Below are 12,838 nucleotides of genomic sequence, written 5' to 3' on the forward strand. Positions count from 1 at the left end.
AAATTACACAGTCCCTGTGTAATAAAAGCATGAGAAAGAGAATAAACAAACATGAAAAAGAAAATTTAGATGTTTGAATGCTATGTACAAGTTTGGAATGTTACCAGATGTGTTCTTGATGGAAAGAAGGAGTGAATCAGTGCATCAGATGAGGCTAAGCATCACTGGAAGTGTTGTTGTGTTGATTCTTCTCCTTGACTGATCTGAATGCGCTTGAAGTGAGGGTTAAAGTCTGATCCTTCACCTTTGCACCTTTGCCTCGCCTTGTTGCCTTGCTTTGATCAGCTCCTCATAAACCCAAGGCAACATCTTCTGGGTGTTTTTTCATCTTTCCAACCCTGCCACGCCTTGGCATAACCCACGACCAAAACTCGAGGTTTTGAGCATTTTCCCTTGGCTTTGAAAACTTGCATGCCTCGAGTGGATTTTTTGTCGTGGCCTACAAGTCGCGGCCTCATTTCATTCCGTTTTCCACCTTGCCTCGACTTGTCCCAGCCTGAGGCTTTCCACTTGTGGCATACGGCCTTGCTCCTGCTTGAAAAATTCCACCCGGCCTCGCCTTGTTCACCTCGCGGCCTCAGCTTGAGGTAGTGGGCAATTCTTTCGGCATCAGGCCGCAAGTTGATTCAAACCGGGGCAGCTTACTCGTGGCACATGCCCTTTTGAGAATCTGGTCCTTAACACACTATGCCAAAAGTAAATTCAAGGCGTGGCCTCAAGTCATGACACACTCCACACTTTAGAATATGCTTCATTTCTAACCACTTTGGTCACCTTTGCTTGAGATTATAAGGCACAAACACCACCTATGACATGAGATCACTCAACAAACACATCAAAATCATTCTAAAAACATAAAATAAAATATCAAAAGACTATATACAAGGATAAGCTTGGAGTGTTTCCCAAGAGCACTTTGTTTTAAGTCACTAAGTTTGACTTCTTAGACTATTTTCTTAGTGAAGGAGAGGAGGAGGATTGATGCTTCTTGCCTTGTCCATGAATTCAAGCATGAGGTTCTTCCTCATCAGCTCTTAAACACCATCATATCCCTTGTCCTTGAACTCTGGTGTGAGGATTGCCCTGACTTTGGCAAATAGTCTTGATCCTCCATTGCCTTTAACCTTATGTTCCACAGCTCCAACATCAAACTTCCAAGGAGTGAGAGTTAAGGCTTGAGAACAAGATCCAGGGTGAATGGTTTGGTATTCTTTCCTTTGGATCCTGAATAATTTCCCTTGTTGTTGCTCAGCTCTTTCTCACTTGGTGTAGGAGACAAAGAGTCCAAGCAAGCTCCATTATTACTAAAGAAATCCCCATCTTCATACTTAAGGTCATGTTTGATTTGGGGTTCTTTCTTCTTCTACACAGCTGCAAGGGGTTGAGCTTATTATATAATACCAATGCTTCCCACATATTTCATCCCATAGTCCTTGAACTCATCAATCTCCTCAACAATAGCTCCACACAAATTAGCTGAAGGAGGCTTAAAAGGGTAAAAGACTTCTTTATCTACCTTTTTCAGCACCACTATTTGGGTATCAAAGTCAATTCTTGCTCATATGGTGTTTAGAAATGGAGTTCCAAGCAAGAGAGCAGCAAGCTCTTTGGTCTTCTTCATCTTCATGACCACAAAGTCAGTTGGGACTATGCATTTACCAATCTTTAGAGGATAGTCTTCAAGGATCATATATGGTTTTTTTGAGTGGGAATCTGCAAAGGTAATTGAAGTGGGGTGGTGCTTGAGAGTCTTGATTCCCAATATCTCCACCATGTCTAGATATATTACACTAATGCTTGATCCAGAATCGCAAAAAGCATTGTCCACTATCAATCTTCCAAGAGAGCATGAGATGGAGAATTTCCCTGGATTACCTAGCTTGGGAATAGATTTAGGTTTCACCCCTGTTGAACCAATGCTAGACACTTCATCAGTTTTACTTGCTTGAACCATTCTATGTTCCTTTATTTCAGCAATCGTAAGAGCATTCTTCTTCATAGCAAAACAAGCTGCCTCCCTACCTTCTTTCTCAATGTCCTCATTGAAATCAGAGAACAGTCTTTCAAACTATTCTATGATGGCGATCTCATCCTCATCAGTGAGGGTTTTCTCAGTTGAGACCTTGCCATGAAGAAGATTCTCAATTTCTTGGAGAGCAGCATGATTTTGTATCATTTGAGAGGATTACATTGCAGTATTCTCTTGGATTTGCAACTGATTTCCCTGGTAAAGATCCTTGAGCTTGAGAAGTGGAGTTGCCCTTCTTGTTTTCTAGAGTCTTGACTTTGGAAACAAGGTTGCTAGCTGAGTAATAAGATCAGAATAAGAGCAATCCACCTTGTTGTGGATCTCTGCTATTTTCTTGCTGAATTCCATTGCACCACTTGCTTGACCTTAGAGGATTTGCTATAGCAGGTTCTTCATTTCTTGATCTTTAATCCCCGCGTTCTGTTGGAGACTTTGTTGTTGGGGAGGGACAAAACCTTGTTGGTGACTGTTTTGAGGATAAAATTTCTGGGTTGGGGGATTCTTGTAGTAGTTAAATCCCTTTTGGTAACCTTGTTGGCCACCTACAAAGTTCACTTCAGCTGTGATGTCTTCTCCTTGAACAGTGGCCTGAAATACGTGATTCACATATACAACAAAGTTAACTGACTTATGAGAAGCTAGGAGAAGTTTATCTAGCTTCTCATTGAGAGATTTGATTTCTTTCCTTGTCCTTTCCTCATTTACACTCACAGCTCCTCTTAAATTCCTGTTAAAGTCTGACCCATAAAGCTCATCACTCTAAGCGACATTCTCCACAAGGGTCTTGGCATCATTGACTTCTCTGTTCATGAAATTACCATTTGAAGCTGTGTCCAAGAGGAGTCTGACATTTGGTAAAGCACATCTGTAGAAGGTACTTAGCAGCTGTGAATCTGAGAATCAATGGTGGGGGCATTGCATGGTATATCCTCTAAATCATTCCCAAGCCTCACAAAATGATTCATGGTTCTTCTGTATGAAACTTGAGATTTCATTTCTCAACCTTCCTGTTCTTGATGAAGAGAAGAACTTGGTCAGAAATGCTCTTTTGCATTGCTCCCATGTTGTAATTGATCCTTGAGGTAAAGACTTTTCCCATTGATGAGCTTTGTCTCCTAGAGAAAATGGAATTAGCCTCAACTTAAAGCTATCCTCACTCAGTCCATTCATTTTTGTTAAGTTACAAACTCTATCAAAGTTGTCAATATGATCCAATGGGTGTTCTAATGCCAAGCCATGGAATCTGTTTGATTAGACCATATTGATCAAGCCAGACTTGATCTCAAAATCGTTTTCAGGTGTTGGAGCTTGATTCCCATGTCTATGATCCTGAGCATTGCCCTCATCACCAGCTCCTACAACTGTTTTTAGACGTGGTGGTGGATCCTCTTGCTGATCCTGGTGGTTTCCATTACCACCATGAGCCTGTTGCTCTTGATCCATACCCAATCTCTTAGTGTGCTCAGCTCTTTCTCTTTGTCTTCTTGCTTGAATTCTGGTGCTCATACACCTGAAAACAAACACAACACTTGAAAGTTAATTAGTAAAACAAAATAAAATGACTTGATCTCAAGAAGATCCAAAGTTCTAATGCTAGATTAAACTCTCCAATTGGCAACAGCGCCAAATTGATAGTAAGAACTTTTAGGTTCAAACTCAATTACTCAAACTACTCATATCATTGTAGTATTTGAGGTATTAATCAAAATGGAGATTTCTAGACACTAGAACTATGATGAATCAATTCTGAATCCTAGTCCAATTAGACAAGTGGTGATCAAAGAGGATTTAACTATAAAATCTAAACAAGCAATGATGATAAGCAAGCTAACAACTTAACAAAACAAGCAAGAGAAATAAACAAGACTCAAATTCAAAATAAAGATAAAGCTAAACCTTTAGATGTGATCATTGATCAGGGTGCTTTAAATGTTAATTCATGATGCTAAGCAAACAATGCAACACTTGCTATTCTTTAGTCTAGACTTCTAAATCAGATTAATTCATTCCCATGACAATAATCCCTTTAATAACTACCTAATCAAGACTAATTCCCATTAGTGAATAAATAATTAACAAGTGTAAGGTTTAATATCTAATATGACCGAACAGCCTCTTTATGCATCAAAACAAGAGCTAAGATAGACTGAATCTTATACAGAAAGACATAGCAAGCATCACATGATATCTAAATCCAATTAACTTAGAACTCTAAACAAGATCATTCCTTTCTCAAGGCAATAATAACTATATTAATTAACATTCAAACCTAACTCTCATTAGTGGTAATGACGATCAATATGCATTAAAAACAACTTCTAAAATGTCATTTATGTTTCAAACAAACACTGTCATGGCATTCGAAACATAAACCCTTTAGTTAGCTCATTCAGACATTTCATCAAACACCCTATTGGTGGAGAATGCCTAAGGTCTAGATCAGAGTGATTATCAAAGATATAACATTAGGAACAGCTAACTAAGGAAAGGAAATGAGAATATAGAATCTAAACATCATAAATCAAACATCTAAGCACCCTAATCTACACACCTAGAAGCTTAAAAGAAAAACTACTCACTAATCATGCTTAATACACTTAATCTTTTGCAAGAGGTGATGATAAACATGATTAACAAGATAAAAAAGAAGGAGAGAATGATAAGAAACAACCTTGAATGATTAAAAAAGATGTATCGCTTAACAAACTTTCACCACAGAGCAAATAAAATAAAAGAGTAAAATATGGATAAAAGATATCTTGGGTTTTTAACACCAAAAACTATTTATATAGTGAGCTTTGGACCGGGTCAGCCTAGGACAAACTCAGTACTGACCCGGCTTTGCTGGGTCCTGAATAGTGTGCCTCGAGCTGATGTCCAATTCTCCAAGTCGAGGCCTCCAAGTCGAGGCAGCAAAAATCTGGGTAAGAACATGAAGAACATGCGAGGTCTTGGCTTGATTCTTCTCGAGGCATATGAGCCGTGGCAGGATTTTTCTTGTTCTGGAAAGTCAAAAAGAGTAGGCCTCGAGGTAGTGCAAGCCGTGGTCTCAAGTCGAGGCATTGCATATTTTGTTTCCGGAGCTGCCACGAGTTCAAAACTTAGTCGTGTCCTGAACTCGAGGTTTTGGACATTTTACTTCGGGAATTGGCCTCGGCTTGTCTGTGAGTCGTGCCCTTTGTGTCGTGGGATGCCTAAAGGATGTTGAGAAGCCATTCCACGAGTTGTAGTGGGTCGAGGCATTCATGTCAAGGCATATGAACACTTAGGATACCAATTACTCCAATGGTGCTCAGAATCCGAGAAGACATGTCTTTTTCCCGCTTGCGATATCTCCCAGCTTACTACTCGAAATGAATTGATTCCAAACGTTCTCGGAAGGTAACTCAATGCTCTCAAATCTTGATAAAGGCACCGGAAACTGGATCGGAAGGGAAGGGCTTCGTCCTAGATGATCTTTGAGGTGTATCGAATCGGTCCAGAATGGATACGAGACAGGTTCATCTTCTGTTGGCCATATCTTTAAGCTCATGTTGTATTGTATCCGCACACGAGGTTACTTCAGTAAATTTGTCTAGGTGGAGCTCGGAGATTCTTGATTAAATAGAGGTGATCTCGAGGTGGATGTTTCGAGGTTATTTGGACGAGGTAAATTAAGCGATGTTAGCTTGCGAGGTAAGAGTTTGATTATAAATCTAGAGTATTCTTGTCCTTGTTTCGGATTACGGATCCCGTAATAAATGAAATTACAGGGCTATTTATAGTGTTTAAATTAGGTTACATCTCGGTCAGAGTAGCTTGGGCGGACAGGCAGATAGACCTGACCGACCGTCTATCGGAGCGTCGTGGTGGCGAGCTGCTTCATCCATGTCGACGTGGCGAGCTGTCCCATCCATGAGGAGGTGGCGAGCTGCGCCTTAGATACAAAAAGGTTACCTATTTGAACGACCTCGTTTTACTCTTCGCACACGGGCTTGTTGATCTTATTGGGCTTTCACTTCGTTAATGGGCCTGAACGAAATTACAAAAAAGGGGGCTGTGCTCAGCCAACCTACAACAATTGTCCCCCCCCAGTCCGTTGATGGAGATGTTACTTCAATATTCAACGCGTCGAGGTGGAGAAATTTCGTCCCTTTGGGTTTCGACATCGATGCGGAATCTTCGGGGTTGAGGTGATACTTTGGGGAATGAGGAGTTGCAAATGGCCAACGGCTGTCTTAGGTAATTAAGAGTCGCGAATGGAAGCGTGATTCTTGGAAAGCGATGAGTCGCAAAAAGCAACGGTCGACTTAGGTAATGAGGAGTCGCGAGTGGAAGCGCGTGGAATCCGTATCCAAATAAGATACTGGGAAGCGTCCGGATCATCATTACTTTTCTCGGTAACCACCTCTTTTCTCACTTATATATTCTGCTCTCCTCCTCTTCTTCTCATTTTCTTCTCCGCTTACAAAAGGTAATCTTGCTCTTTCTTCTCTCTAGAATTTTTCTCTCTCTTGGATTTGTTCTTTTTCGGCATGGCTTTTCCGTTTATCGCGAACTTTTTATTGTTATTCGTCGTTGAGTGATGACTTTGGGGGGTCAGCGTATCGAGTCGAGCTTAGAATCTGGCTCTAGATCTGATAGGGAGTCTTCCGAGAGTGCGAGCTCTTCTCCTGAAATATCTTCGAGGTCCGATACTCAGTCGGATCGAGAACAGTCTCCATCTGCTGAATTAGTGGATCGAGTCCGCTCTGAAGGGGCGTCTCCGCGAGGTGAAACGGACCTTCGGATAGTTCCCTTCGAGGAGGATCGACGTGATGGGGAGGCTTCAGAGCATGTCGAGGACGAGGTCGACGAAGGGGGGGAGGAAGAAAATGGGCAGGGAGATGGGGAAGAACAAGGTGAGGAAGTCAGACATCGACGGAAGGGCTCCAAACGCAAGGGAGCTATCAAAAATCGACTAGTTGACATTCCGTCTCAGATGACGGCTCAACGCCTCGAGGAATTTCAGCTTCGATACGGCTTTTGAGGAGAGCTGATGGCGCCGGGACCTGAAGATCGACCGTGGTATGCTCCAGAAGGTTGGGTCACGCTCTACGAGGCGTGGTTCAGCCTTTGCCACCTCTGGGTGCCTCTTCCGAGGCTGCTGACAGATTATGTAGATCGTCGAGGCATTGCGTTCTCGCAAATTCTCCCTGCGGGAATTCGATTTATGGTCGCGGCTCTGCTATTTGGGAGCGAAGCTGGAGTCAATGTCGATTGGCGTTTCTTTGAAGAGATGACCAACGTCCAAAAGAACAATTCGATCCCGGGGACGTACACAATAAAAGCGAGGAAGGACTGTTCTTTAGTCTACCCTGTCAACAGGACGCCGAGCTGGGAGGCGTCCTTCTTTTTTGCGAAGGTGGATGAGACGCTGGTTGTCGACACCTCCAGGAATTTTAGGAACGAGTGGAGCGACAGCATCGGTAGATCGCTAGTCTGGTCGTGTCTCGAGTCTTTCCTTATTCTTACTAATGTGTTTTCGTCTTTTGCAGATCGCAACGTTCAGTTCAGAGCTTTCCCGGAGAACTTCCACGAGAACATCCAGAAGATCAGAGCAATCGGAATTCAACACTGGCTTGACATCCATCGCCGAAGAGTCGAGGCTGCCATTACCCGTATTACGAACGGTAAGTTCGATGTCTTCAGAATTTTTTGATTTACGTCGTTTAACATATTGGTTTGTTACAGCTAGCTGGAGGAGGGAAAAACAGTTAAGGGAGAGAGCGATCGCGATGTCTCCGATTCAAGTGAACGCGCCTAGTCTTTCTGCGAGGCTCAGGGCCAATCGCAGTAGTGGGGGGAATAAAAGTCGGGAATCTCCCGCTCAGTCAGATCGTCCGACCCAAGCGACGGCACCTCAAATTGTCAACAGGGTCGAGGCTCGTCGAGGCTCGTCGAGACAGTGATCTCGTTGAGGATCGCGCCCAAACGGTTGAGCCTGAGGTGGGGGCTCAAGAGGAAGGTCAGGCAGTTGCCGAGGGGCCTGATGAAACTGCGAGGCGAGCTAGGAAAGAGGCAAAGAAGCTAAAAAGAAAAGAGAAGAAGAAAAAGGACAAGGATGAGGTCGAGACCACCCAGCTTACCGGGGGGGTGAACCAACCCGAGGTTGATGAGTCGGCCGCGAAGGAGGGATCAAGGAAGAGAACCTCCGGCGAGGTGGTTGCAGGTGGTGATCGCGAGGAGCCGGGAAAGAGGTCGAAGGTTGATCCCACTGGCGACGGTAGGGCTCCGGAGATCGATTGGAGCTTCAAGTTTGATTACCCCGAGTCCGGGGTGCCCCTTGTCAACAATGCTGACAAATGCGCTGAGCTCTTCGGATTGATAAAGGGATCTACCTCTGAAGTTCCCGCCGCTGATGACGCGGTCTTCAAAGACATGGCGGGCTACGCCTTCAAGGTATGTTGTGAACTTTGTTTCATATTTCTGGCTTAAGTTTTACCTCTGCTTCGATCTCAATCTGATTTAAGTTTTATCAGTTTATCGCGAGCTGCAACCGCGCGCAGGGTCGATATCACCGAACGATTCGAGCTGCTGCAACGAAGCTTTGTAATGCTCAGTCTGCTGGGCAGAGAGCCGTGGAAGAGCGGGACGCTGCGATTGCTCGGCGAAAGTCAGCTGAGGAGAAGTGGCAGGTCGAAAAAAGACGCTCCGAGCAATTGGAAGAAGGCGTGAAGACGCTGACTGACAAGATCGAAGAGCTGAAAGCGGAAAATCAGGATCTGATCAGCAACCTGCAAACGGTCAATGAAGCGAAGCTCCAGGCTGAGAAAGTGGTCGCGTCCGAAGTGGCTCGTGTCAAACGTCATGCTGAGGAGAAGATAGAATCCGAGACTACTCGGATTTGGGCAGATGCGGAGAACAAGTTCTCGGGCCGCATAGATCGATTGAGGACCTTTATCGCTGAGCAGGAGGCCATTGTGAAGGTGAAGCTAGAACTTGTTCAGGCTCGAGGTACTCTCGAATGCCTCGATCTCTTGAAGGATAAAGAGATGACCGAGGTCGAGTTGCGGGCTGATCTCGAGGTGACCATGCGCGACTGCGAGCTGAAACTTGAGAGACTTCGGCTATCTGATCTTCAGGAAGGCGACATGCCCCCGCAATATCCCGAGACTCCGGACGGTGGTTCAAATCATGACGAGGCTGAAGATCAGGGGCATCGCGAGGATGAAGAGGACCACGAGGGTGGCAATCAGCCTGACGAGTAGATCTCACCTGTCTTTCCCTTATATGCTATCACCTTTTTTCTTTTTACTTATTATTATTTTGTTATGTTGCCTCGAATGTAATGACTCGACTCAATTTCATCAATGAATGCTTTTTTAAGAAGATAATAGATACGGGGTGTATTTAAGCAAAGCAAAGCGATTAACGGGGGTATTCTTAGTTTTAGCTCGTAATTAAGACGACAATAGATTTGAGATGAAATGCTTGATACGAGGTGAAAATTGGTTCAAAAAGATTGGAACGAAGTGAGAACTTACTTATTGGAACAACACTCTCGAACGATAGGCGCGAGACTTGACCTACGAAAATAATGGATGCAAGGTACGAGATGCGGGATAAAATTTAGTAAAATAACAGGTATGAGTGAAATAATAGGTGCGAGATAAAACTCGGTTTGAGGGAAAAATAGGTGCGAGGTGAAACTCGGCTTAAGGGAAGAATAGGCGCGAGGTGTGACTCGGCTTACCCTGTTTTATTTCATTAATCGTGTCCGAATAGTGATAATGATCTCGACGTAGTTATTCGGCTGATTTAAGAAAGGATGCGGGACTGGTCCCAGCTTATTCTCTCACAATCGTAAGGTTTTTGTTCCTTAGGATTGATTAAGAGTTTGCATTGTAGGGAAATGCGTATTAGGGGATCGAACATCTAGCTAGGATGTCGATGTGAAAGATGTCGAAGTGAAAGTTTGTATAAATAAAATTTTATTAATAGCTGTACCTCGTGAGAGGTTGCCTACGTACCCAACAAACTGGGATCAAGCCGATCGTAGTTCACATATTCGAGACATAGCTCGACCGAGTATAGCTCGGTGAGCGTCCTTTTTTTTTTTTTTAGTTTTTTTTTTTTTTTTTTAGTAGTAGTACCGCTTGATGTTCATCGAGTTCCAAGATCGAGGTATCATCTCGCCGTCCATCGTCATCAGCTCGTAAACACCAGGTTTAACAACGTTAGTGATTTGGTAGGGGCCTTCCCACTTTGCGCCCAGTTTTCCGGCGCGGTATTCTTCGGTATTCTCGAACACCTTTCGAAAGACGAGGTCGCCGGCTTCGAAGTGCCTTCCTTTCACGCGTTTGTTGTAATATCGTGAGATTTGCTGCTAATAATTTTGCATACCTAACAGGGCGTGATCTCGCTCCTCCTCGAGCATGTCGAGGCTATCCTTCATCATTCTTCCGTTCTTTTTACCGTCTTGTGTCAACATCGTTCTGCGTATAGTTGGTAGACCGACCTCGGCGGGGGCTAAGACTTCCATGCCGTGAGACAACGAGTAAGGGGTTTTATTCGTCGATCTGCGCGGTGTAGTTCGATGTGACCATAGGACTCCGTCCAGCTCATCCGCCCATAAGCCTTTCTTATCTTCGAGTCTTTTTTTGATGCCGTCGAGGATGGTTTTGTTGGTTGCTTCTGCCTGTCCGTTTCCCTATGGGTATCGTGGTGTTGACTTGCTAAGTCGTATTTTCCATTTGGCACAGAAGTCCTCAATTACATCGGAGACGAACTGGGAACCATTATCGGTGACGATCTCGTAGGGCAATCCGTGACGGCATATGATATTTTTCCAGACAAAGTTTTTCACGTCGGTTGCTTTGATTTTGGCGTAGGACTCGGCCTCGACCCATTTCGTAAAGTAATCGGTGATGATAAGTATGAATCGTTTTTGTCGGGATCGAGGAAGTGGACCGACGATGTCCATCGCCCATCGCATGAAGGGATAAGGTGGCGAGGAAGCAGCCAGAAGCTCGGCTGGTGTGTGGATCATTGGCGCATGTCGTTGGCATTGCTCGCAGCGAGCTACGAATCGATCGCAATCGGTAAGCATTGTTGGCCAAAAATGACCGTGGTTCTTGATTTTTAGAGCGAGAGCTCGACCGTTGGAGTGATTTCCACACGCCCCTTCATGTGTTTCCCGCATGACATCGAGTGTCTATTCGCCGTGAAGACAATTGAGCAGGGCGCCCGTCGAGCTCCAACGATAGAGGTTGCCGTGTGACTGAATGTATTTAGCGCTTCGATTTTTTAAGCGCCTCGCTGCCCATCGATCGGGTGGAACTTGGCCGTTTGTAATGTAGAGCAAGATTTTGATCCTCCAATCTTCAGTTGCTGGCTCTTGTTCGGCAGGTTCATCGATGACCTTAGGGGGAGGTAACTCGACGGCATCCAATCTGTTCGCTTCGAGTTCTCGAACCGCGTATACTCCTCGAGGTAAGACAATGCTAGGGGAATCGATGCTTTCTACTGAGATTACGCACCTTTGATGTGGTTCAGACGTCGATGCGAGGGCGGCTAGTGCATCTGCTGAGGTGTTGTCACTCCTCGGAATTCTGGTGAGTGAGAAAAGTTCAAAGCGATCAGCGAGGTTTTTGACGGCTTTAAGATACAAATCCATCCGGTCGTTTCTGGTGTCGTAATCGCCGCTATACTGACTAGCGACGAGCTGGGAGTCGCAGAAAGCTTCGATTTTTTTGACCCCGATTCCTTGCGCTAGACGTAGTCCTGCGAGTAAAGCCTCGTACTCCGCTTCATTATTGGAGGCTGGAAATTCGAGCCGGAACGATTGCTTCAATATCTCTTTCGTCGGAGATTCTAGGCGGATGCCGATACCTGCGCCTCGGGACGAGGAGGATCCATCGACGTATAAGGACCACTTCTCGTCAGGTAGGTCGGTCTGGATTAGCTCTGGCGGAAGCTCTACCAGAAAATCTGCGAGGACCTGCGATTTGGCACTTGTCTTATTGCGATATTCAATATCATATTCTGTCAGCTCGACAGCCCACTTTGCCATGTGACCTGACTGGCTCGGGCTGTGCAGTATGGTTCGAAGTGGTTGATTGGTCAAGACGATGATCGAATGGGATTGAAAGTAGGGTCGTAGCTTTCTGGCAGACATGATGACCGCGAGTGCGAGTTTCTCCAAAGTCGGATATCGTTTTTCTGCGTCGTCCAGAGTTTTACTAACGTAGAAAATCGGTTTCTGCTCGCCTCGATCTTCTTTGACTAAAACGCCGCTTACTGCCGAGCTCGATACAGCGATATAGAGGTAGAGGGTTTCGCCTGTTTCAGGTTTGGCTAAAATTGGAGGGCTGGCGAGGTATCCCTTGAGCTGTTGGAAGGCCTTCTCACATTTACCGTCCCACTCGAAACGTTTGTTGCCTCGGAGAAGTTGATAGAACGGAAGACACTTATCTGTGGATCGCGAGATGAATCGGTTGAGTGCTGCAATTCGGCCGGTAAGACGTTGGACTTCAGGAGTGTTGCGAGGTGATGGGAGATTGATTAGGGCATCACTCTGCTTCGGATTTGCCTCGATTCCTCGTTTTGTGATGATGTAGCCTAGGAATTCTCCGGAAGTTACCCCGAAGGTACACTTAGTTGGATTGAGCTTCATCTGGTATTGATTTAGAACGGTGAAGCAAGCTTGCAGATGGCCGATGTGATCACCGGTGGTGAGCGACTTTACTAGCATATCGTCGATGTAAACCTCCATCGTTCGTCCCAATTGATCGGCGAACATGTGGTTGACTAGTCATTGGTATGTTGCGCCCGCGTTCTTTAAGCCAA

At 44.9% G+C, this 12,838-nt stretch overlaps 1 protein-coding gene and 1 non-coding gene across 2 annotated transcripts; both read left to right on the forward strand.

Annotated features, from left to right (window-relative positions):
- The first annotated feature begins 2,927 nt into the window (after positions 1–2,927).
- Positions 2,928–3,034, forward strand: LOC112082634. The gene has a single exon (XR_002897300.1). It is a non-coding gene; the product is annotated as a small nucleolar RNA R71 (small nucleolar RNA).
- A 4,012-nt stretch (positions 3,035–7,046) lies between these two features.
- Positions 7,047–9,258, forward strand: LOC112082111 (meiosis-specific protein ASY2-like). Its single transcript, XM_024149211.1, has 5 exons — positions 7,047–7,476; positions 7,546–7,680; positions 7,742–7,843; positions 7,926–8,449; positions 8,530–9,258. Exons 1-5 carry the CDS (start codon positions 7,047–7,049, stop codon positions 9,256–9,258), a joined length of 1,920 nt encoding a protein of 639 aa, XP_024004979.1.
- The last annotated feature ends 3,580 nt before the right edge of the window (positions 9,259–12,838 follow it).

This window comes from Eutrema salsugineum, unplaced genomic scaffold (genome assembly GCF_000478725.1).
Source record: "Eutrema salsugineum unplaced genomic scaffold, Eutsalg1_0 scaffold_1, whole genome shotgun sequence".
NCBI classification, from domain to species: Eukaryota; Viridiplantae; Streptophyta; class Magnoliopsida; order Brassicales; family Brassicaceae; genus Eutrema; species Eutrema salsugineum.

Coding starts and splice junctions, on each gene's coding strand:
- LOC112082111 (XM_024149211.1), top strand. CDS start 7,047: ATGGCGCCGGGACCTGAAGATCGACCGTGGTATGCTCCAGAAGGTTGG. Junction 7,477..7,545: donor CGAGTGGAGCGACAGCATCG/GTAGATCGCTAG, acceptor CGTCTTTTGCAG/ATCGCAACGTTCAGTTCAGA. Junction 8,450..8,529: donor TGGCGGGCTACGCCTTCAAG/GTATGTTGTGAA, acceptor AAGTTTTATCAG/TTTATCGCGAGCTGCAACCG.